At 41.1% G+C, this 27,150-nt stretch overlaps 2 protein-coding genes across 4 annotated transcripts in view; one reads left to right on the top strand and one right to left on the bottom strand.

Moving 5' to 3' along the window:
* Nucleotides 1-27,150, bottom strand: part of LOC105055280 (uncharacterized) — an 81,327-nt gene that overhangs the window by 36,252 nt on the left and 17,925 nt on the right. The window lies entirely within an intron of this gene.
* The window catches only part of LOC105055279 (putative disease resistance protein RGA4), a 35,950-nt gene continuing 10,281 nt past the window's right edge, over nt 1,482-27,150 (top strand). Inside the window, exons 1-3 of one of the 3 annotated variants that reach the window (XM_073246499.1) lie at nt 1,775-1,878; nt 2,090-4,800; nt 4,906-5,150. In XM_073246499.1, coding sequence (XP_073102600.1) covers nt 2,179-4,761 — 2,583 coding nt within the window. In that variant the 5' untranslated portion in view covers nt 1,775-1,878; nt 2,090-2,178 and the 3' untranslated portion in view covers nt 4,762-4,800; nt 4,906-5,150. Of the gene's footprint in view, nt 4,801-4,905; nt 5,151-27,150 lie in introns of those variants that run through there. The other 2 variants (XM_019854090.3, XM_073246498.1) reach the window with 2 other exon arrangements.

Below are 27,150 nucleotides of genomic sequence, written 5' to 3'. Positions count from 1 at the left end.
GGCGAGCCATGGTGACAGCCACGACTCCACCCATTACTCCTCATGATAAATTCTTCCTGGCCCCGTGCGGCCCACGACGAGGCGATCATAAACAGTCGCTATCAATCCTTTGCTACCCCCGCCTATAAAAGGGGGATCCCAGATACGTTATTCTCCAAGCTCTCATTTTTACCTAGAAACTCTGCTAAAATTTTCGTTCGAGCACTCCATTCTTGTTGAGGCAGAGAACTGATTTGAGCGTCGGAGGGTCTTGCCGGAGCAATCCCATCTCCGGTTTAGACTTCTTTTGTAGGTCCCGACGGCGACCGCGACTCCCTCGACTCCAGCTTCTCCGACGCAGGTGGATTTTTGCACCAACACATGGCCTATATCTAAAATTTTGTGCCAACTAGACTTGCCATGACATATTTCAACGGATAAAATTATTGGTAAGAACTATTCCATCGCATGTATTTTGGACCATCCAATAAGAGCCATCATATCATCTAAGAGCGTAAATTTTTTTCTATTCAAAATAGTAAAAATTTAGTTGACCAATCATAGTAAACAGTAAAATATTTTTTTATTTAAAATTTTCAATCAAGTTTAGATAACAGTGCATCTTTTTTTAATAATAGATGACGTGATGATTTTTTTTTTGGATGGTCCGCAATATATAGGGTAGAACGATTCTAGCCAATAATTTATCTTTGGGCAGAGAGAGATCCCGAGTTATGACCAGAATGACAATTTACTATTTAAATTATATCTACGTGTTAGTTCAACAATCTAGTAGATTAAAAAGCTAAAAAGTCATAATACCACTTGTTCTAGATTAAATTCTCATTTAACTTAGGGGTCCGTTGGTTGGGATATTCAGATTATAGGATAATATGATAATTTTTTAAAAATTATTTATTTAAAAAAAATAGAAAGAAAAATAATTTTTATTATGTTTGGTTAGTAAAAAAAATTCTAGAAAATGACATTAAAATAAGATTACTACATTTGGTTCAAGGTAATCATATATAGAAATATGATCAAATTTATAAATACATTCATCAATATAAAGTAATTTTTTAATATCAGAATAGTATTGTTATTTTTAATTAATTATTATATGATAACTATAATCATGTGACTCTTAAATTTTTTATTAAATAAATTTAAAAAAATATTAAAATAAATTTATTATTATATTAAAATAAATTAAAATATATTTTTATAATATATAGATTATCATCATTCGAAAAATTGAGAAAGCAGTCACAAAGTTTTCACCGCTGAGAGAGTATTGTTACGTCATAGGCCCGAGAGGAGAGGAGTCGCATAAAGAGGATAAGCAGGTGCACTGAAGTTGCAAGGAAGGGGAATGGTGAGAAACTGATATCATAAAACACTGATATCCCTCGCACTCAAGAAAAACACACCATCCTTCGCTGCCTGGCGACCGCTGGATCATCCACTGCACAGCTATCAAAGCACCTTAAAATACCGTCAATCATCGAGGTCAAGGTATTTGGGATCTTTACATATAGACTTGCCTCACAACCTGCTCTTCTCTATGAGTGTTGAAGATCCATCCTCCTCTGCCAGTCTCAAAAGATGGCCATGATCTTAGAAGCCTTTGTGGGAAAATTGTTTGACAATCTTTCAGAATTTATCTGGGGAGATATTTCCATTATGCGAGATGTGCAGGACGAGCTCAAGCAGTTTCAAAGAAGAATAGAGAGGCTAAGCGGATATCTTGAATCAACAGAGCAGAAGAGGCATGATGACCGGACTATCAATAACTGGGTGGTGGAGTTGAAAGATGTCATGTATGATGCGGAGGATATCATCGAGCGTTGTATGATCGAGGGCAGAATATTGTTGGAAAATCATCCCTCCACATTAGCGGTACGCGACACCTCATCTTCATTTTATTCCCCTGGCTTCCTCAAGTTCAAGCATGAAATTGGTAAAAAAATTAAAGAACTTAATGATAGGCTAAAAGAGATTAACAAGGATAGATCAAAATCTGCACTAAAATACTCTAGGCAAAGTGCTCTAGAGGGTAGAGTAAATACCCGTCAAACTTTTCCCAGTGTGATTAAGTCTGATATTGTAGGGGCAAAAATTCAGGAGGCTACCCAAAGTCTCGTGGAGTTATTAATTAAGGAGGATAATAAAAAATACCGAGTTTTGGGAATTGTTGGGATGGGCGGAATAGGCAAAACCACTCTTGCTTCTAGCATTTACAATGATGAAAGGATAAAAAAGAACTTTTCTATACATGTATGGGCATGTGTTTCCAAGGAATTTTCAGAAATAAAATTGCTGAAAGATATAATTAGGGGTGCGGGTGGAGAATATAAGGAGGATGAAACTAAGGCGGAGCTCGTACCCCGTCTTTCCTCTATACTTTCAAAAAGATTCTTCATTATATTAGATGATATATGGAGGACAGAATTATGGGAGGATTTGCTTAGAATAGCTTTGGAAAATGCAACAGCTAATGGCAAGATTGTGATTACCACTCGGTGTATAAACGTGGCTAAACATATGAGAGCAGAGATCCACCATGTTGATAAAATGGATGATGACAGTGGCTGCGAATTGCTCCGTAAGAAAGTCTTTGGAGATGATGAGGAGGAGGAGGGGGAGATCTCTAGCTTAAGAGAAATCGGTGTTAAAATTGTTGAAAAGTGCGACGGTCTTCCTCTTGCAATCAAGGCCATTGCTGGGGTTTTAAGGTCGAAGAAGAAAAGCACCATGGGATGGAATATGGTTCTCGAAAGTGATGCTTGGTCTATGAGTCGACTTGAAGAAGAACTCCCAGGAGCTCTATTTTTAAGCTACGAAGATTTACCCTCTGATTTCAAACAGTGTTTTCTTTATTGCTCGTTGTTTCCTGAGGATTATCCCATGAATCGCGATGAGCTTATTCGTTATTGGGTGGCTGAAGGATTTGTAAGAAGAACACAGAGAGATACGATTATGGAAGATTTAGCAAAGGATTTCTGTAGGGAGTTAATCGGGAGGAACCTTTTACAGCCATGTGATGAGTTTGGTCACTTGAGTGACGTAGCTGGCAATTACTGCAAGATGCATGATCTGCTACGTTCCCTTGCTCATTCTTTGATACGTGATGAGAGCATTTTTCTTGGTGATCATGAGCAATCACCTAACACAAATCCTCTGAGTAAACTACGTCGTTTGTCAATGGTTAACACAGGGGAGAGACTAGAAGTTCCTGATGCAATAAAACAGCAAAAATGCCTAAGAACTCTTCTTGTTTGGAATAGTTATGAGACAAAGATGGTCGAGAATGAAGTTTTTAAAAAATTGAGGTTTCTGCGAGTCATGGACCTAAGCAGCACGAGACTCGAGAGCCTCCCAGACTCCGTAGGAGACCTTTTGCATCTGAGATATTTAAATCTTCGTTGGTCGAGAATCAAGGAGTTGCCAGAGTCCATCGGATGCCTTGTAAACCTACAGCTATTGAACTTGGTATCTTGTAGATCCTTGCATACTCTTCCTAAGGCCATCACAAAATTGTACAATCTCAGATGCCTTCGTCTTGAAGGAACATCATTAACTCATGTGCCAAAGGGAATAGGCAAATTAAAACATCTGAACCATCTTGAAGGATTTGTGATCGGGCATGATGTTAGAAGAGATGATGAGGGGTGTGATTTGAAGGAGCTGCAATCTCTCTCCCAGCTGAGATTCCTGGAGATAAACAGATTGGAGAGGACACAACCAGCGGGAGCTCCGGTATTCGCAAACAGCCGCTTTCTGAAGACACTGATTTTGAATTGCAAAGAACAGGAAGATGACGCAGAAGCAACCGCAATCCAGAAAATTGACACCATTTACACTGACCTGTCTCCTCAATCCACCCACCTACACAGACTTGAGATCAATTACTTCTTTGGTACTAGGTTTCCCAGCTGGATGATGTCAACTTCCTTGCATGTCTCTTTTCCTAACCTGACGGAAATAACACTTTCTGTTTGTAAATCATGTCTGCAACTTCCTCCACTGGGCCTGTTGCCCCACCTGAAATCCCTTTACATTTATGAAGCAGAAGCTATCAAAACCATCGGACCTGAATTTCTTGGCCCCCGTGCGTCATCAGCAGCAACTTCATTTCCCAAGCTTGAAGTGCTGTGGTTTTGGTGGATGTCCAACTGGGAAGAATGGTCGTTTGGTATGGTGGAGGGGGTTGGTGAAGAAAGAAGAAGAGCCCCCAAGTTGCTGCCTCGTCTAATGAGGTTGACACTTTATACTTGTCCCAAGCTGAGAGCTCTTCCAGAAGGCCTACAGCATGCCACCAATTTACAGGAATTGACTATCTGTAGAGCCGACAACCTAAAAGAAATCAACAACCTTCCCTCATTGAAATATCTGAAAATAGGCGATTGTCCGAGGTTGGAGCAGGTGGAGAATCTTGATAAGTTGCAAGTTCTGATAGTAATATTATCTCGTTCCACAGAGACATCCACCACCGATGCTGATGGACGGACAGAGCACCTCCCACAGTGGTTATTGGAGCTACTCCAAAATGCTCCGACTGCTATGCAGAATCTTAAAAAATTTAAAGTAAGATGCAGCTTACCACTCCTTAAGACCTTCCTCAAGGACGGCCCCAACTGGCCCATCATTCAGCTGATCCCCCAGGTCGAGATGGAAGACTTTGTGCAGCTAAACCGCAGCTCATTATATATTCGGTATGCCAAGGACCCTCCCTCTTTCGAAACCAACGTGGTGGAATCAGAAGAATCAATGGACCGATAAAGCAAGGGGTCCACATGCAAGCATCCTCTTTTCATTGAGGTGATTTCTCCTTCCATTACATTTTTTTTTCTATTTTTGATTTCTCTAGCACCTTTAAATTGGTTGTTATATCGCTAATCTTATAGTAGTCTTCTCTTTACCCAGATACCAGGAGGATCACCGGCTACTCAGGATTTTTCTTATCTTTCGCTTGATGCTTTTTCCCCCTCCTTTCATGGTTCCGTTGTTTGATTTAAATCTTTCTGTTTGATTTTATTTTGCCTTCTGTAATTTCTATTTCCTGGAGTTCTGATACATTTGTAATTTTCCTTTTCCTGTTGTTTTGATGACATTATCATTTGCTGGTGTGTAACTTTTAGAAATTTGTATGCAATAAATCAGTAGTTTTTCTCCCATCCTGTGTCTTCAATGTTTCTTTCTCCTTAATCTTGGAGGCCAACTTGAATTCCTTAATTTTTATATGAGTATTCCAGCACCTGATTCTTTTGTGATATTGGAAGATTTGGTGAGATTTGATATTTGAAAGAGCCCGTCAGTGTGACAACCGGTGGAGATTCAAGCAATCAGATTATCTCATCGATGGTATTAGAACCAATAACAAATTTCATGCATCAATCTTTTGGTACGCCATCAACGGTGGTTTGTTACGCCTTATAGGTCAAAAAAACCATAGAGAACTGATGCCATTGCACAATGCTGTAGATGGTGTATGGGAGTGCATTAGACGCAAATACATGAGGAAGGATGGACGCACAAACTTTTGAGTTCATCCGTACAGTTTTCGTGACCTTAATTGTTTAGAAATCATAAAGAAAATCCCAACTCAGAAGTGGACTTCTGTTTTGTCCTGTTTTTAGAATTCCCGTCTTACAATTACTAGTTCTGCGCCAGCATGCTATACCATTGGTTGAACTCCTTGGAAAAAAAAAAAATTAGTATGACAACCGAACGTATTTACCCAACACGAAACATTGATTCATGAAATCGAATGATTTGCAGTTGCTTCTTCAGAGGTCTTTTTTTTTTTTTTTTTTGGTAACAGCTTGTTCAGAGGGTTGTAGTGCGCTATGCACTGAAAATTTATTAAAACCAGAAAAAGATACAAAGCAACAGTAGGAGGAGACAGACAAAGGAGAGGTGGACAAAAAGCAGTTAGGCTGAATAAAATATGCAGCACCAGAAGTAAGACAAAATTAACAATTAACAAATACAACTTAATTCCAATTTTCTATTAGAGTTTTCTTTACCCTCCCAGCATCTTATCTTGGTTGCAAAACTCCAGGAGAAGATCTAAGAGTGCCCACCGCGGTCTCGGTTTGAGCACTGAAAATTCCATCATTCCTTTCTAACCAGATGGCCCAAGTGATAGCTACGGTGATGAGAATCCATCCTTTTACATCCTTTTTGGGAATGGTTTGCTGCATCCAGGTTCTGCAGAGGTCCGATAGAGAGGTTGGCAGACCTCTAATCTTCAGCTTGTGCAAGAAGTTTGGCCATAAGGAGGAAGTAAAACCACATTGGCTGTTTCAAACATTCTTCCATATAGATGGCACCTAAGATGATGATTCCAGCCATGTTTGAAGAGATTGTCCTCAGTCCGTTTCTCAGAAGAAGCTGAAAGAATAGCTTTATCTGAACCGGCATTCCCCTTTGCAGTTGCTATTTAGGCCTCTAAAATTTAATAATTGATGCTGAAGATCGTAAATTTTAATGGCACTTGACTGAGAAGTTCATGCAATATCCCCAGCCATGCTAAATTAGCCTATGAGGTGATCTGGTGTCACCTAAGAAATAGCAACTGCTTATTTTCCTCAACTGATCTCACTTCATTTGTAGATTAAGGGGCTCCTAACGTGCAATGGTGTTTTCCACGCATATTCCATGATTATGGAAACACAGCAATTGGCTACCAGCAAGCATCAGCAAACATCATTCATTAAAGCTACCAAAGATACGGTAGTCAAACGTTCATTTAAAGGAACATATTGAAATTGCTTTCAGAGCTGCGCCATAGAGGTCTTGTGACTACCACCGCCAAATTTCTTTTGATATTTGACGCACTACAGTTTCATTTATTATTACCACATTCCTAGTGAGATCTAGAACCATCTGTTAAAGAGTCCCTATTGTTGGTAGATCTTACTAGATGAATTGCAAGATACCATAAGAAACCATCAGGTCCTTGCTAACGTTTTTGATTACTTAATGCTTTCCATAGGTGGTAATTCATTTTCTTTCAGGGATTTGAGAATAAACAGATGCTGCGGACCGGAACTTTGGCACGCTGGATGCACAAAATAAAATCTGAAGAATGAGCATTGGTAGGTAGTTTAATCCCATAATTGAATGAATTGATTGGACAGAGACAAAAGATGAATTAGGCGAGAAAAAGCCGACCATAAACAAGAGTTGAGTAGGTGGAGGGGTCTTTTAAGCGGTCTTCCTGTATAGAAGAGAGAGAACGCTACACCTGATGGGCAAGCAGCTTCACTTTGAATTTTTGATATGCAGGAATTCTAAGACAATGCACTGACTTCTCAAAAATAACATGCCATTAAGTTACAACAAAAGAAAAAGTGAACTGCTTAAAATTTGCTCCTATGCCTTAACATGCTAAAGCCATATATCATGTTAACATCCACATCCATCTCATGATAGAACTGTCTTTTGAATGCCTTCAACACTCCTTTGACAACAGATATCCCCATGACTGATGCTTTCTGAAACAGATATCAAATACAGCAATTAATTTTTGGATCTTTGCTTGTGCTCGCTTCTTCTCTTCACGTCTATCCAGATCTCCAATATTATCATGATACTCCTGCAATATGAGGTAGTTGCTGCTGACAACCATATAAATGCAAAACACAGTTATTTATGACAAGCTGATGGATTAGAAATTTGACAAGTTCTTCTAGAGAAGAGGAAAGATAATATATTCTTTTTTGATACAAAAGATTGACATTTTGAAGCAGCTCCTGGATCTCATCAAGCACGTTGCTCCATATAAAAGTGATACTATAGTCATAAAGTCAAGCTGTAGCTTTTGCCTCCATGAAATTCGGTTTACAGGAAGCAGCTCGTACTTTAATACCATTTCAAATTTATTTAGCCAAAACACTTAATTTTTGTCTTCCTGCTTCAACCTAATTTAATGGCTATACAAGAGCAGCTCGTGCAAAAAAGAGACATCAGAATGGAATCTTGAGTGAGAGGATCACAATCATCCATAAAAATACTCCTCACATTTTGATCACATGCACCACTTGTGCCACATGCTATTCACACCCCATATGCAAATATGGGAGCCTATCTCCACCCCAAGTGTGGGATTACATATTAGTTACTCCCACTCTTATCTAACCAGTAAACTACCATCCAATGCTCATGCAGGCCAGCACACATAAGAATAAGGGGTGGAAGGGAATAAAAGTTTATACATCCCCTAAGAATAGATTCTCAAGCTCTAGTCTATGAGAATGGTGGGGGCTAGTGATTCCCCTCTTAGAGTCATCAACCACCTATGTAATACCCGGCCCATTTGGGCCTTGGACCAGACCCATTAAAATCCCAAAAAAAAAAAAAATTTTTTTTGAAGAAAACTCCCGCAGGGAGTCTCCTTCTTCCTCCCGACCGGCTCCTAATCGGAGTCGAAAATACTGCCGGGGAGAAGTCAAACTCCTCCCTCCGACTCTATTTAAGGAGGAGACCCCTTCTCCCTTTTTCCCACTAAGAAATCTGGAGCGAAACGGCGAGGATCGCCAGAATTTACTTGTGGAAGCCGTCACCATGCTCGCCTCGATTTCTCATCGGAGAGGTCACCAGAGCTCGAGATAAGCCTCGATCTCTCTTCCTCTCTTCTCTTCATTCCTTTCCGTGCCTGTGAGCACGATTGCCGGTGACCGGAGTCGTCGGATTTTGTCGGAAAAGAAGTCTCCTGTTTTTCATTGTTTTCGAATCTCGTCGGCTATTCCTTACCCCACCGCCATCGACCGCCGCTGATGGACATCCGACCACACCGCCGCCCCTCATCAGAATTGAGCCACCGAGCCCCACTCGGTCCGTCCCCTGTTTGACCGAGAAGAGAAAGAAGAAAAGAAGAAGGAAGAAAGAAAAGAAAAGAAAAAGAAGAAAAGAAAAAAAAAAGAAGGGAAAAAGAAAAAGAGAAAAAAAAAGAAGAAGAAAAAGAAAAATAGAAAAAAAAATTTCTCTCTCCTCTCTTTACCTTCTCTCTTTAGTTTCTCTCTCTAAATTCTCTCTATTTTCTCTCTCTAGATATTTTATCTCTTTTTATGGATTTTATCTCTCTAGGATCATTCTCTCTGATTGCATCACAGACCCTAAGATAAACTTGAGATGAAAATATGATGATCTGAGATTGCTTCGAAATTCATGCAGTAGATTGGATCTTGATCTGATCCTTATTCGAAATTGATAACATCGATCATGCTTAATCCATATTAAGTCACTTTGATATGACCTCTGATGATCTCAATCATGATTGTCACTTTTAAAGGATACGAAGATTCTGTCTCCACTTTCTCTCTCTACTTTCTCTCTCATGACCGACTTTCTCTCTCTAAGAAGGTCTATAAATCCTATATCGAGTCATGCTTTCATCTTTTAGGGGCTCATATTGACTCTAACAAGATGATCCGAAGTTGCTTTGATATCCGTGTTGTATGTCAATCTTATTTGATCATATCAAGTATCTTTCAAATTCATTACTAATGAACTCTATTGATTGATCTTGATCTAATCTGTGCTTCACAATTTCTTGATTAAGTCACTTAAATCTGATCTTCAGATCAGAGACCCTGAATTGCCCGGGTATCTGGATGGTCCAACACATTCGGACAACAGTCCTTTTTTCTTATGATTTAATCTTATTATATTTATGAAATTGAAATTGATGATGATTTGATATTTTAAATAGGATTAGCTGATCCTTCTAACGAAGTCTGAAGATCTAAGATGAATAAGGTAAATGGATCTTATGCTCCTCATTTATTTTTAAATTTTTATGATTTTCATGCATATGATCTTTTATTAATGAAATCATATTTTTCATAAAATAAAGATTAGCATATGTGGTATGAAAAAGCATATTTTGTTATGAGCATTGATTTCATGAATATGTCTTATGAAAATAGCATGATTATGAAGCATAAATTTTATTATTTTTTTCATTATGTATATATATATTTTAAGAAAAATATATGAAGATTTCAAAGACTCTCAAATAGCTATGAATGAATCCCTTCTCGAAGGTTGACATTCGGAGCTAGCAACCACATGAAACATGGCCCTGCCAGTGGGTATAAAGTTGGCACATGAATCAAGAACTCTGTCGATTAAGAAACATGATCCTATCATAGGTATAATAGTGACCTTAGCAAAAGATGGGATTGACCCCTCCAAATTAGTAAGAGATATGCATCAGTGTATTTCAATTTAGCAAAATCTGAGCCCGAATAGTCCATGTGATAAATTTGAAAAAGATTGAAATACAATGTGGATGACTTATCTAGGATTGATAGTTAAATCTTAAGTCATCCTCGAGCATTAGGGTCAAATGAATGAATTATACGGTAACCATACACCAATAGATTCTTGAATGTTGCTTCACCATCATTCGACCTATCCGGACGTCGGGTCATCATTGCTTGATGATTACATCGATTGGTTCAAAAAGTTATTCCTGTGTTACCGATTTAGATTCGAACATATGGGGTCATACTCAAAAGAAGTTTCTGACTGATCATGTGGCTGATCAACGATTGAGAATCGTTCAAGGGCTTAATCATCAATTCGATTAATGATTAACCTTATACAAAAATTATAATAAATTAATTCATCAAATATAAATAAATTAATAAAAAATTAATTAGTAATTAGATTGCTGATTAGCTTAATTTGATTGAGCAAAGAGGATTAAATAAAATCTAATTGAATTAAATTCAATTAGGTTTGATCCGATTAGGTTATGAGATGACCTAATCGTTAAGAAAGAATTATCCCTGATTTGATCAAGACTTTGATTCAATCAATTTTTAATTTAATTAAAATTTAATAAAAAATTTATGAACCTAATTAGATTGAATTTCATATATTTTATTTGGGCTAAACCAGATGTGATTTGGTTTGGATCCAAATAAAGAAACTTAGAGTCCTTATTGGAATAGGACTCTTCTCCATACACCAACCTAGATTGCACATGGTATATCTTCACACACAAAATTATTTTGTATGAGATTTTTTCACACAAAAGAGTCCTTTCTTTTATCTATCTCACATCCAAATTTAATTTGATTTTGATAAAAGAAAGATTCTAAAATTAAATTTTAAAATATTTTTTATTAAGAGAATCTGTTCTCATCCAGATCAACCTCTCCATGCCAATAAATTTATTTCTCCTTATATGTGTGACATTTTAAGGAGATTTTTATGAGAGATCAATTGAAGAATTAATTTGTTGTAGAAAAATATGAGAAGGGGCATCTCATATTTTTTTTGATATATTTTTAGATATAGAATTATGAAGGGAGGTAAAATCCTGTAAGAGTCCAGGATCATTAGGACTCTTTACCCCACCTCTTTACATACCTATAAAAGAGGTTTTTATGGTTTCTCTTGTATGTGTAAGATGCCAGAAGAGAGCTCTTCACGTAGTAGAAGTTTGGGCATGATTCATGTGTGAAAAATAGAGAGGAGGGTCCTCTCTCTTGGGGTGTGCGCTAAAATCTGAATTTCAAGTTTTTGGTTCTAAGTGTTTGGGAGAAGGAAATAAATTAGAAAAAAATTATTTTCTTCTTCATCTTTCTTCCACCTCTTCATCTCCTCTAGAAGTCCATCTTCAACCTCTAAAAAAGTTTCAGAGATTTGAAGAAAGAATCCAAATCAATCAAGAAGAAGGTCTTCGCATGAGCTAGCTCTCCCGAGAAGATCGATCAGATCGAGACTTCGAGTAAATTTTTCATAGAGACCGATGCATGTGCGGCTGTGAGCAACCAGCAAGGATCTTCTCCACTATGTCTCTTAATAGTGGAGATCGTCGACCCATGATCAGGTATGGAGTTCTGAACTCAGATTAGAAGTAGATGTGATCTACTGTTCACATGCATGCATGCTGATTTTATCTTCAGATTATTTTAGATTTTATATGCAACATAACATGTCATAGATCCTAGAGTAGGTTGATTTGATGATTAGATCATATGCATATTAGATTAATTAGATTAATCTAATTATCTTTCGCTATTATTTTTACATGATATTACTATTGCAATGAATATTTTTTTTAATTTTCATGATCTTAATTATTTAGAAATCATAAAGAAAATCCCAACTCAGAAGTGGACTTCTATTTTGTCCTATTTTTAGAATTCCCGTCTTACAATTGTTCTGCGCCAGAATGCTGTACCATTGGTTGAACTCCCCGGGGAAAAAAATAGTATGAGAACCAAACATATTTACCCAACACCAAACATTGATCCATGAAATCGAAAGATTTGCAGCGGCTTCTTCAGAGGGTTTTTTTTTCTTTTTGGTAACAGTTTCTTCAGAGGATTGTAGTACTAAAAAAGTGAATGAGCCAGTAATATTCTAGATCTAATACATAGTGATGTATGTGGACCTATGAACATAGACATCAGAGAAGGGTGTTACTACTTCATTATATTTATGACGACCTATCAAGGTATGGATATATCTATCTTATAAAGCATAAATTCGAATCATTTGAAATGTTCAAACAATTCTATAATAAAGTAGATTAATAAGCTGAAAAGAGTATTAGAACTCTTAGATCTGATCGAGGAGGTAATACAAGGAGGTGATTATTTTTTCAATGAATTTTTGATATATCTAAAAGAGAATGAGATTCTCTCGTAATGGACACCTCCTAAGAGGAGGAATCGAACTCTGTCAGATATGGTTCGATTCATGAAGGAGTTTGCGAGTCTGCCTATCTATTTTGGGGGTATACTCTTGGGATTGCTTGTTATATATAAAATATTTACAGATCAACAAGTTTAGACCTTGGTCTGACAAGTGCTTATTTGTAGGATATCCTAGAGAATTTAGGATATACTACTTCTACCATATTGAAGAACAAAAAGTGTTTGTCAGCAATAGGACATTCTTTTTAGAAAAAATATTCTTTAAGGAAAGAACTGATGCCACTAAGGTTGAACTTGAGAAAGTTCGATAGATAGAAGAACCGATATAGACAAGTCAAAATATAGAATCAGATTTGATTAAATCAAATCCAGAGCTTATTGTTGAGGTACTTTTAAAAAAATCTAATAGAGTACCGTTTCAATCGGACAGATACTACGATTTCTACTCTGAAACAATGATCTTATTAAACTAGATGAGAATGAGAAGATCTGGTCACCTACATAGATGCCATACAAAGATCCAACTCTGACAAGTGGCTTGATGCTATGAAATTCGAGATGGAGTCCATGAAGATCGTTGGTGTATGGACACTAGTTGATCCACTCGAAGAGATAAAACCCATAGGGTGGAGATGGATTTTCAAAAGAAAAAAGAGGCACAGACGGGAAGGTGGAGGTGGAGACCTATAATGCCCGTTTGGTTGCCAAGGGATATTGTCAATGTTATAGTACTAACTATAATGAGATGATTTTTTCTGTGGCAATGTACTCTCAGAGTTGAAATATGTAGTTTGATAAGATCAAAACATATAGCTTCATTAAGAATAAAGAAGAACCATGTATTTATAAATGGGCTAATAGTTTTGTAGTTATCTTCTTTGTATTGTATATGGATGACATACTGTTGATAGAAAATGACATTCCTATTTTATAAAATATAAAACTATGGCTATCATCACAGTTCTCCATGAAGAATTTGGAAGAAGCATCCTACATCCTAGAGATAAAAATCTATAAGGATAGATCTAAAAAATTGCTTAGATTGTCCAATTTACGTACATAGATACCATTTTGAAACTATTCAACATGAAAAATTTCAAGAAAAGTTATCCCTCGATAGACCATGGAATTACTCTCTAAGAAGGATTATTCGACAACTCCTCAAGAGAGAGAGCGTATGAGTAGAGTTTCATATATTTTGATAATGAGGTCTATAATGTACGTCATGACATGTGCAAGGTCGTATATAGTGTACTCACTAAGAGTAGCGAGTGGATACTAATCTAGTCCAGATGAGAACCATTGGAAGGTTGTAGAGACAACCCCTAAGTATTTGAGAAATATTAAAAGATCCAATGGCTAATCTATGGAGACATTGATTTGAAACTTATCGGATGTGTTGATTCTAATTTTAGTCAAATCATGATGATGGAAAAGGTGTGTCGGATTATATGTTTATCCTAAATGAAAGAGTGATATACTGAAAAAGTTCCAGCTAGTTTATTGAAGTCGTTTTTGTTTGCAAGATAAAGTATATTGTGGCATTCAATGTTGCAAAGGAAATAGTTTGGTTGTGAAAGTTCATTAACGAGCAATGGAGTGGCATCATCTATTGATGGTCCGATCTATTGTATTATGACAGCACTGAAGCCATAGCTCAGGCTAATGAATAGTAGTCCCACTAAAAAATCAAACATACTCTGCATCGCTATCACCTTGTACGAGAGGTCGTAGAGAGAGGTGACATCGATCTTTAGAAGATCGACAGAAAGAAGAATTTGGCTGACCCATGTACTAAAGTCTTTGGAATTAAAGAGTTTGACGAACTTAAATTGAAGATGGGTATAAGATACTATACCGATCGACTTTGATCCAAGTGGGAGTTATAAGAAAATATATCTTAAAGCTAATCGTTTGGATGATTGAGCTCTTTATAATTTGTATATAAATTATAAATTAATAAAAATTATTTGATATTATATATCACAAAGTATATATCTTTCTTGATAGAACTCACGTGTTGTAATGAAGTCTTTAGATCTATATGATAATCGATAAATGAAGATTTATCGAATAATTCATAAAAATATTCATGACCAAATGATACGTCATTAAGGGACGATGATGTTTATCAAGTGTAGATTGTTGTGTGCTATATAGATTGATTATCCTCTTAACTAAAAAGTATGAGACACTGGTATAGCATACAGATGAGATGTATGAGTACATCATCACTAAATAGGTGACTCATCTGTGGAGTACTCTGTTGTCAAGAACTACTCATGAAAAATATGGACATAAGTGTCTCTCTGACTTGAGATCACCATGATGACTTGCAAGCAACTCACTATGCTTTGATGTCGGACTATCTAAATTTTTAATTCAATGACAGAAGATTTTTGGGCACAGTCAAGTACTTGTAATTGTTAGTGTACGAATCAAGATGGGATTGATCCCTCCATATTTTAGGAGTTGATGCATCACTGTATTTTAATTGAGTAAGACTTCGACTGGGACAATCCATGTGATGGGTCACAGAATTTGAAAAAGATTGAAATATAATGTGGATGACTAATCCAGAGTTGATAGTTAAACCCTATATCGTCTTGAGCATTTAGGGTCAAAAGGATGAATTATGCAGTTACTATATTCAATGATTCTTGAGTGTTGCCTTGCAAATATTCGACCTATCCGGATGTTGAAAATTATTGTTAGATAGTAACTTCGATTAGTACAGAAAATAATTTTCTGTGCTACTTGCTTAGTGTTTGAACCTATAGAGACACGCAAAAGTCAGATAAAGTAGGAAAGAATTGATCTAAGTCTATGAGTTTAATTTGAAAGTATGTGACTTGATTGAATAAATAGATTAACTTAATCGAGAATTAAGTTAGAGATTATACAGAATTAAAGAGTTGACTATATCTAGCTAGCACTAGACATGAGGTTCAGATTTAATTTCGGAGATGATAATAATCTGATCAACGATCCAAGAGATTTATGAGAGATTGATTTTATGTCCTAATTAATTTTAATTAGATCTAATTTAATTAAGACTTAATTGGATTTAATATCCAAGTTGGACTTAGAGGTGAATCCTAATTGGATTAGGAATAGCAATCTTTTTAAATTGGATTCGAATTGGAATTGTATCGACCTAAATATGTGCCAAATTTGATTTGCATTTTATCAGGCCTTAATTATCTAATTTTATCTCTCATTATGGACAGACAAATCGACTGATTTGGAGCCTATCGTGGGATGCCCAATCTTCTTGGCCGTGAGCTATTAGGTGCGCTAAATATCGGTGCCATTCCTACATGATTTGGATTTTCCATAGAGCATAAGGAGCTTGAATTTGATTCAAATTAATTAAACCTATTCTCCAAGTGGGACTTGAAATTTGAGAGTCCTAATTAGATTAGGACTAAAGGTTTTAAATGCCTGTATAAGGAGGGCTATTGACATGGGGCGGCGAGAAGAAAGAAAAAGGCTACATAGGGTGTGAGAAAGGAGCCTGGGTCACACGTCCCACCTTGGAACGTGCATCCCACCTTGGAACATGCATCCCAAAGAAGTAGGAGGGTCTAGGTCTCGCATCCCGCCCTGGGATGTGCGTCCCAAGGCAGCAAGCAAGAAGAGAGAGAGACTCAGCGTTCTCCTCCCTTGGTGTCTGTCACTTGGTATGTGGGGTTCTCTTCCAGGCATGGAGCATCACTTTAGGCATCCTCTTCCTCCAGGCCTCTTCTAGTTATTGGAAATCTGATTTCAAAAGCCACATCTTTCTTTCCTCCTGTTGGTTGATCATTCCTCTTTCCTACAGAGCCTGGCGTGTGCACGAAGTAGAGGGCCTATGCTTTTAGACCTTACAAAGCTTTGGATTCAACTAAGAAATCCTCAATATTTGATCCCTATTCTGCTGCAATCAAGATAAATATAAATATTATATTGCTATTAGTATAGAAAATTTTTCAGATGCATCCTGATGATCCGATCAGATCGGATGAATTTTTCTTTCATCTTTGTCCCCGGAGCCTTTCCACATGATTACATCTAGGATCTCTAAATATCCAATTATCATTGGATGCTTAGTTCTTATCATTATGCATAATTTTAAATGATATTATCTCATCATCGAACAAATAAATAGAGAAAATGGAAGATCTGACACAAAATATGAAAGGAAGCTTGTGAATTGAGGAAATTGCAAATAGTACATCTCAAGGGCATGCTTAGCAATATAAAAATAACAAAAATTCAAAAAGGATGAAAGAGAATAAAGAAAGAAAGAATCATCAAGAATTTTATAAGGACTTAGAAGTTAGAACAAGACACCCTTGAAGCTTCCTACGAGGCCTCGTTCCCTGATGATTGGTTAGCGTCAAAGAAATGCTTAGATTCGAAAGGAGAATCAGGCCTGGCAGATTCTAAGTGTTAGGGCAAAACTTCCCAATGATGCGTAATTAGGTAAAGTCCTGATTCCCAAGTTTATATGATGGCTCAAAAGAATGTTATTCATGCTTAAACTCATTTATTTATCCTTTTAAGGGCCAATAACAAATTAAGAGGATAGTACATTTGGCAACAAGGGTAGGGATGTTAGAGTCCAAGAGCCCCCATAGATGATCAAGACATTTGTGTAGATTAATTTCAAGAAACCAACAAATCATTTAGAGTGAATATACATATCAAACACCTGGTTCATCATAAAATTGCATATGGCTTTCATATGATCTATCTACACTTGTTTTCTATTTCAACAAGTACGTAATTGAATACAACAAACCATGAATATACACCATATTGGTTTATATTAGATAACCAAAACACTTTTCTGGCTGTGTTTTGGTAGAAGGGATAATTTTTTGGAAAGGTATCCCCTGAACTATGGGCAGGAAGGTCTATTTTGTAAAGAATATGCAGCATTTTGGTGCTTACTTGGAGAGTTAAGTATAGAAATAAGTGAGTCATCGGTTTTTCAACTTTAAATTTTATCACAAGAATAAAACCACTCATATTTTTTTTGATAGTGTATCTAAAGAGTGAATAGAGACAAAATTATAGCTCGAAAGATGAGTTTTCCTATTCCGTGGGATATTTTAAATTTTTTAGTTCCACAAAATGATCCAATTCTGCTATTCTGATGGAATAGAATTATCTGAGTAAATGATCTTGTTTGAATAACGAAGATTCCATGGCCTTTTAGGCTATTTGGCAGGATAACTCTGGACTTATTTTGTGTTCAAATGCAGGGCTTATAGTGCAAAGTGTTACCTAGAGGCCATGAACCTTTGTGACCTTTTAAGTGTGGGACTTCATTGCTTGGCTTCCGCCTGACCATGCGTTTCCCTTCACTTGTTCTGAAGAGTTGTAGCCATTCTTTTCCCCTTTTTACTTGCATGGACCGGTATATTACATGTGCCATACGTGTGAAAAATCCTTCAATCCATAACGTATCTTATAAAAATTAATCACTCGTGGAGTGTGTGGCATAAAGGGAATCTTATGCGGCAAGGTAATTTTTAAGGTTTTTTTTTTTTTTAAGATTTCAACAATGCTACTAGAGGGCTTTATGATGGAAGAAGAAGAAGCAGAGGTCGCAATTAGTCGATGTTCACCTATTACATTCACCTGTCCTGATGTCCACCGCGTCCTTTTTAAAAGCATAATTGATGCTACGAAGTTTGCACATTAAATAATTATATTATGGTTGTACTTGCATTCACTTATTCTACTCCTAAAGTCATGGGCTACTGTGTGGTGCTATGCGGCCAAGTATGCGGGCCGTGGGCCCATTTTTTGAGTCGATATTTTTATGACATTTTTTTATATATTATTTTAAAATATTATCAGTAATTAATTATTAATATTTTTAAAAATATTAATAAAAAAATTTATTTTAATGCCATATGGATGTATCTTTAATATTTCAATCTCAATATTTATATATATCGATAAAAAATTATTAAAACTAAATTATTTATTAGAATTCTTAACAACAGCCAAGCCAACGATCTCCTATTTGAATAGTATGCTTTTAATTACCAAGCTTTAATTTATATTATTAATAGATAAAATTTATTTATTAGCTTATTCACATACATCCATATCATTAAACAAGTATTTGATGCATATTTTAATATTTTATATTTTAATAATTTAAGAAATCCTTTTTTGACAAAAATAAAAAAATATATTTTATTTATTTAATTTTTTATGTTTAAAGTTTTATTATTAAAAATATATAAAAATTAACTTTTGTGTGCTACCACATTCATATATAATCTTTCACAAACTCTTTAAGAATAATCAATTCATGATTATTTTTATTTATATTGTAATAAAAATAATAATAATTTTTTATGTAAAAATATTAATATTTTTATATTATATTTTTGTCTTAGTTTTTTATTTTTAATATTTTTAATCAAAGCTCGATCAAACCAATGATCTATATATATAGTATTTTATATCTATATTTATTTTATTCGACGAATACAAACATGAATATAGATATTCATCGGATGTAGAAATTTATATCTATATTTATTTTAAACAAATATTAACACAAATCAGATGTTAAATGTATGAATATAAATATGAATATAAATCAAATAATTAAATTTTATAACTATGAAATTAAAAATATAATTAAATATGTCAAGTTAATAGCATGTTGGTGTATCTTTTTTATTTTTCTTAAAAATTTATATATTATATAAAATTAATAAGATTATAAATCCAATCAGATTATAAATCAAATAATTAAATTTTATAACTATGAAATTAAAAATATAATTAAATATGTCAAGTTAATAGCATGTTGGTGTATCTTTTTATTTTTCTTAAAAATTTATATATTATATAAAATTAATAAGATTATAAATCCAATCAGATTATAAATCCATTGATAAGAGCCGTTATTGCGGTCGTCAGCTGAAAGCCATTGGTGACTCTTCAGGCACTCAACTTGCATGGATCAGTGGATGATGGCTACTGTCACGGGGCAGTGACAGCTACTACCTAGAGAATCTGGCTGGAAGCGCAACTCTAAGATATTCTGTGCAAGATCCTCGTCGCCAGGACTCTGAGGTTCTCAAGGCTCTCTAAACTTGATGAAATAGTGGGAAGAAAAAAAAAAGAAGCCTTGTTTCCAATCAGCATGGCTGTTGTTGGGATATACCGACCGACTCCATCTGATCGACCGATTCCATCCGACCGACCAACTTCGTCCGACCGACGGTGGGCGACACCGACAGCGACTACCGATTGTGCTCCGATCGGAGCGGATCAGCCTAACGAGCCTACGTCGCCTCCGATCGCCTGAGAGCCGACCCCCGATCACCGACTTCCTATCGGGTGGGACACCGCCGACTCGCCATCAGTTTGGACGGCTGACGTCCCACCTCTGCAGGCCCTCCTAGATGCCGAATGAGCGGCGTGGGCTGCAGTCCCATCAAGTAAATGCCGTACGAACGCCACGGGGCATTGTCCTGCCAGGAAGCCTGGGGCGCTGTCCTGCTAAGGACGTGAATTAATTTCTAGGACCTGTCAGCTTTGTCAACGACGTGACAACCTTTGCGATTTGACAACTCTCCAGTTGTGTACATCACCGACGGCGAGGCCATACCACCTCCTACTATAAATCGGGGAAGGCAACAGTGCTAGAGGTCCCTTCCGAAAAACCCTCAAGCTCTCCCTCTCTCTCTCTCCTCCTCTCTCTCTCTCGTAGAGCTCCTTGTCTCCTTTTCACTATTGTCCAGTCTCCTCTCTGACTTGACCATCGGAGGGTCCCCACCGGAGCCGCCTCCGGTCAGCGTGGACTTTCTTTTGCAAGCGCTCGTTTCCGGCGACCAGACGATGAGGGGATTGGCCGCAACAGATTGGCGTGACAGGTAAGGACGTAACGGTACACTATCCCCACGAAATTCGAGATGACAAAGACAAGAGCTCAACGATCGAGGGTCACTGGATCGGCGAGGCGCTCGTTACCGGCGACCAGACGACGAGGGGATTGGCCGCAACAGATTGGCGCACCAGGTAGGGGCATAATGGTACACTATCCCCACAAAATTCGAGATGACAAAGACAAGAGCTCAACGATCGAGGGTCACTGGATCGGCGAGGCGCTCTTCCCGTCGGGAAGAGGCCTCCCCTCTACCCTCCATGGTGGAACCCAGCTCTCCGCATCCCGCAGTGACCACGGAGGCACAGATCGCGGCAATAGTTCGGCAGATGACCGTGCTGACAGACGCGGTCAAAAGCCTTCAGCAACAACCGATCCGGCTGCCGCCTTCACCGGGCGAGCAACCGACGGCACGTCCGATACCCTCCAGGAGCAATCGCCGGCGCCCGCATCGATCGCCGTCGCCTTCTCCAGAGCCCCTGGCACGCTGCTCCCACCGAGAGGAGGAGGAGCACCCACGGCGTGACGCTCGTCGGTCTCGACGGCCCTCCCCTTCCCAGCTGGAACGAGCAAGGAAGGAGAAGCGACCGCGAACGCCGTCCGCCTCTCTCTCGGACTCCTGTGGAGACTCCACTCCTGGGGTCTCCCAGCACCGACGGATCGATGACTACGAACGCAGGTTCGACGAGATCGACCGTCGGCTTATCCAGTTGCAGGTGGACGGACAGAAGTCCTCAAACGACGTTGACTTCCAGACCGCCCAACCTCTCTCCCGACTCATCCTTGATGAATCGATCCCCAGTTGGTTCAAGATGCCGCACGTGGAGCCTTACGACGGCTCCACCGACCCAATCGACCACCTGGAGAGCTACAGAGCTCTCATGATGATCCAAGGGGCAACCGACGCTCTCCTTTGCATCGGCTTCCCCGCCACGCTACACAAAGCTGCTAGGGCCTGGTACTCCGATCTTCGATCGAAAAGTATTCACTCCTTCGGACAGCTTGAGCACTCCTTCGTGGCCCACTTCAGCACCAGCCGAAAGTCGTCCCGAACATCGGACAGCCTTTTCTCTCTTAAACAAGGAGAAAATGAGACGCTCCGACACTTCGTGGCAGTCTCGGCCATGAAGCACAGGCTGAGGGCGTCCCGGTTCACCTACTCCCTGGACAAAATTTTCCCCCGAACGTACGCTGAGCTGCTGGAGCGCGCATACAAATACATGCGCGCGGACGAGGGAGCTTCCGACCGGCGTCTGACCGAGCCCAAAGGCCCGAAGGAGAAGTGGAGGAAGGGTCGGGACCCTGCTGTGCCTAGCAGGCCCCCGACCGACAGTCGGGTCTCACCCCCACGACGGAACTAGATGTCGCCCCGACGGCGGAGCCCAAGGCCGACATGCCCCAGGTACGATTCTTACACTCCCCTCTCTGCTCCTCGTGCGCAGATTTTGATGGAGATCGAAGGGGAAGAGTACCTGCGACGGCCTCCACCTTTGAAGGCAAAGGGCCTCGACCAGCGAAAATACTGCCGATTCCATCGGGTTCACGGCCACAATACCGAGCAATGCATTCAACTTAAGGATGAAATCGAAGCTCTCATCCACCGGAGATATCTCGATAAATTTTGGAGGAACCCGCCGACCCAACCAGTTGCCGACCGACGATCCCAGCCGACTGAAGAAGCGACTAATAACTGACCTACGACCGGGGTCATCAATATGATTTCCAAATGCCCGGGCCCGGGGACGTCTGCTGGAGGGGAGCCGGCGAAGAAGCCACGCCCGGACGATGTAATTACTTTTATAGAAGAAGATGTTCGGGGCATCCAAACCCCCCATGATGACGCTGTTGTTGTCTCGACAACAATAGCGAATTATGATGTAAAAAGAATCTTTGTAGATAATGAAAGTTCAACGAACGTTTTGTTTTACTCGACCTTCTCTCGGATGCGACTATCGGCGACCGACTCAAGAGAGTCTCTACGCCCCTGATAGGATTTGCTGGAGACGCTGTCGCAGTGGAAGGAGAGGTCACCCTGCCCGTGACGGCTGGAACCGAACCACGACAAAGCATAGTCCACCTAACTTTTGCGGTCGTCCAAGTGCCCTTAGCCTACAACGCCATACTTGAAAGATCCGGACTAAACGCCCTCAAGGCGATAGTTTCCACGTATCATCTCCTGGTTCGGTTCCCGACCAAAAATGGCATCGGGGAGATACGCGGAGATCAACACCTCGCCCGTCGATGCTTTCAGATCTCTGCTCGAAGCGACGAATCGAGGGGCCCCCTGACGATCGACAAGCTGGACCAACAAGAAGAAGAAGAGCGGGGTGAGCCGGCCGAACAGCTCGTTCCCATCGCGATAGCGGGAAACCCCGACCAAAAGGTGTGGGTCGGGTCTCAATTACCCGACCCCGAGCGACGACATTTGGCAGAGCTACTGAAGGCAAATACCGATGTATTTGCCTGGTCGGCGGTGGATATGCCAGGAATTCTCTCAGAGATGATGACCCACCGACTCAACATCGACCCAGCGATGAGGCCGGTAAGGCAGAAGAAAAGGTCTTTCGCTCCAGAAAGACAGAAGGCCATTGACGAGGAGGTGGATAAGCTACTCGAGGCAGGCTTCATCAGGGAGACCACCTATCCTGACTGGCTCGCCAACGTCGTAATGGTGAAAAAAGCCAACGAAAAGTGGAGGATTTGCATTGACTACACCGACTTGAATCGGGCCTGTCCAAAGGACAGCTTTCCACTTCCGAAGATCGACCAGTTGGTGGATGCGACATCCGGTTATTGACTGCTCAGCTTCATGGATGCTTTCGTAGGGTACAACCAAATCCGGATGGCATCCGAAGACAAGGAACACACCGCCTTCGTGACCGCCAAGGGCCTCTACTGCTACAGAGTAATGTCTTTCGGACTGAAGAACGCTGGCGCCACCTACCAACGACTAGTCAACAAGGTCTTTAAAGATCAGATTGGAAGCAACATGGAAGTGTATGTCGACGACATGCTGGTGAAAAGTCCGCAAATTTCGGATCATGTGCGGGATCTCGAGGAAACCTTCCACACTCTACGACGACACCGAATGAAGCTGAACCCGACTAAGTGCGCCTTCGGAGTGACCTCGGGGAAGTTCCTTGGGTTCCTCATTTCGTAACGGGGAATCGAGGCCAACCCCGAGAAGATCAAGGCCATCGTCGATATGCGACATCCAAACACCAAGAAGGAGGTGCAGCGGCTCAACGGAAGGATCATCGCGCTCAGCCGATTCATTTCTCGGTCGGCTGAGAGATGTCTCCCGTTCTTCAAAACCCTGCGACAAGCCAAGCATTTCTCCTGGCCGGACGAGTGCCGACAAGCCTTCAAAAAACTGAAGAAATACCTAGCTTCTCCGCCGCTCCTGGTAAGACCAGAGATCGGGGAGATCCTGTATCTTTACCTGGCTACCTCTCCTGAGGCAGTTAGTTCGGTGCTCGTCCGAGAGAACGAGAATCGAGTTCACCAACCGATATATTATGTCAGCAAAGTGCTTCACAAAGCTGAGACTCGGTACTCGAAGGCAGAGAAAATAATTTTCGCTCTGGTCATTTCAGTGCAGCGACTCCGTCCATACTTCTAGGCACACACTATCGTGGTCCTCACCGACCAACCCCTGAGAGCCATCTTGCACCGCCCTAACACATCAGGACGGCTGGCGAAGTGGGCTGTGAGACTGAGCGAATTCGACATCCAATACCGACCGCGACCTGCTCTCAAAGCTCAGGTTCTGGCCGACTTCATCGCCGAATGCCCGACGACCGACCTACCATCGGGGGAGGGGAGCCCCGTGGAGGTCGGGACCTCCGACTGTGACCCCGATTCGGCCTGGGTGTTGCACATCGACGAAGCTTCCAACGCTCAAGGGAGCGGGGCCGGTTTCCTGCTCACCAACTCGAAAGGAGTGGTTACCGAGCACGCCCTCTGATTCGACTTCAAGGCCTCCAACAGTCAGGCCGAGTATGAGGCGCTCGTCGCGGGTTTGAAATTGGCACTGGAGCTCGGGGTCGACCGACTCAAAGTCTTCTCCGACTCCTAACTGATCGTTGGGCAAATCAGAGGTGAGTTCGAAATGCGGGATCCGACCATGGTCAAATACCGCCAAAAAGTAAAAGATCTCGTGGTGCCCTTCCAGTACTTCGAGATCTCCCACATCCCCAGGATGGAAAATGCTCGGGCCGATGCGCTCTCCATACTCGCGACATCCGACTATGGCACCTTGGGCCGGACGTTCGTGGAAAGTCTTGAACAGTCGAGCGTCGATCAGGTCGAAGAGGTGCTGCAATTGGTGGTGGGGCCGAGCTGGATGGATCCGATCGCTCAGTACCTGACCGATGGATCTACCCCCGAAGACCCTGCGGAAGCCAAGCGACTCCGGTGGGCGGCTTCCCAATATGTGATGATCGACGGCCGACTATACAAAAGGTCGTTCTCCCTTCCCCTGCTGAAGTGCCTGGGGCCGACCGACGCGGACTATGCCCTCAGGGAAGTACATGAAGGAATCTATGGCGATCACTTGGGGGGCAAGTCCTTAGCTTACAAAGTCCTGCGACAGGACTACTACTGGCCCACTATGAAGAAGGACACCGCCGAGTTGGTTCGAAGGTGCGAACCGTGCCAAAGGTATGCCAACGTACAGCACCGACCAGCCAGCCAGCTTGCTCCGATCATCACTCCGTGGCCCTTCGCCCAGTGGGGAATCGACATACTCGGACCTTTTTCTCCGGCATCCGGACAACGGAAATTCATCATCGTCGTGATCGACTACTTTACTAAGTGGGTAGAGGCCGAATCCTTAGCACAAATCACTGAGCGGAAGATGGAGGACTTTGTACGGAAGTCCATCATTTTTCGGTTCGGACTTTCAAACACCATCGTTACCGACAATGGGCGACAGTTCGACAACTAGGACTTCAGAGACTTCTGCGCAAGATTTCAAATTACGCACCGACTGACCTCGGTCGGACATCCACAATCCAACGACGAGGTCGAGGTGACCAACCGGACCATACTGCATGGGCTCAAAACCTGACTGAATGAAGCCAAGGGCCTCTGGGTCGAGGAGCTGAACTCCGTCCTGTGGGCGTATCGGACGACACCTCGGGTCCCGACCGGAGAATCGCCTTTCAGCCTGGCCTATGGAACGGAAGCCATGATCCCACTGGAGATCGGGTTACCATCGACCAGGGTTGAGCAGTATCGAGAGCCGGACAACTTCGAGTGTCGGAGAGCCGACTTGGACCTCTTACCTGAGCTCCGATGTGAGGCATAACTTCGTATGGCTTCCTACCGACAAAAGGTGGCCCGATATTACAACGCCAGGGTGAAGCCGAAGCTCTTCCAGCCTGGAGATCTGGTCTTGAGAAAGATGGAGGTCTCGAAACCCTTGGATCGAAGAAAATTGTCCCCAAACTGGGAGGGACCCTACAGGGTAGCCGACACCTACGGACCGAGAGCTTACCGATTGGAGACCCTAGAAGGGACGGCCATCCCACGGACTTGGAACATCGACAATCTGAGGATGTACTATCAGTGAACTCTGTATCCCCCTCACTTGGAATGCGACCTCAGTTTTAAACTTTGGAGTCTAGAACTTCGACTCTTCGACTGTTGTTCGGCGCTTACCAAGGGATATGAGTCCCCGACGTCCCAACTTGGACTTAACATTCCACTGAGGGCCATCGGGCCGGTCGCCAACGGTGCGTCGGACGCTTAAAGGACCGGCGCATCCGCGACAACGAGAGTTGCACTCCTTCGGAATTTGAATCTCTCAGCCAAAATGATCGAGCGGCACGATCGGCCAACATGCCGACCCTGCTCCGGTCGGGATAGGCAAAGCGCCAACGCAACCGACGTCGCGTTCGCGACTTACCGATCAGGTCGAGATCGATCGAAGGATATTCGGCTTACCACCATTTATCGCACGGTGCAACGCAAGTATCCGACCTAAGTCTGGGTAGTAGAAACTCGACTTACCATCGCTTTTTCGACCAAACACGTCGACGCCGTATGACGATGTGTCAGTCACAATCCGACCGATCCCATCGGACGACATTGGGGTCATCGGGGTGCGCCCGAAGGTCGGTCGACCTTCGTCCCCATAAACGACCTCCGACTCCTCTGGCACGACCGACCCAACGGACTCGTGCCCGGAAGTCGGTCGACCCCCGACTCATACCAAGACGACGTATGTTCGACTCTGGCGTCCGGTTTACGACCTAACGACGGGCGTTCGGTTCGGGTCTTAGGTCAGGCAGTTAATGGTCGGAGTTCGTCTTGCTTATCCTATGGCGTACTATTGACTATCTCGACTAACAACTTGGGATGTCGTTGAGTGTCCTAATGCGGTACGTCAGGACTGCGACTCTCCGACCTTATGACCCCACGACTACAAGTACATCCTGACAGGCAAGAAAAAGAAGTCGAAAAGAAAATCAGAAATTCCTTAAGTCCATTTAAGTCTACAAAATCGGGTCGAAGCCCAGTTACAAGTGCGCAAAGAAAAACAAAAAACAACAAAGGAAGATAAGGCCGCGATCACCC

The sequence above is a fragment of the Elaeis guineensis genome, chromosome 12, assembly GCF_000442705.2.
Source record: "Elaeis guineensis isolate ETL-2024a chromosome 12, EG11, whole genome shotgun sequence".
Lineage (NCBI taxonomy): Eukaryota > Viridiplantae > Streptophyta > Magnoliopsida > Arecales > Arecaceae > Elaeis > Elaeis guineensis.
This window is presented reverse-complemented; position numbering and strand designations above follow the sequence as displayed.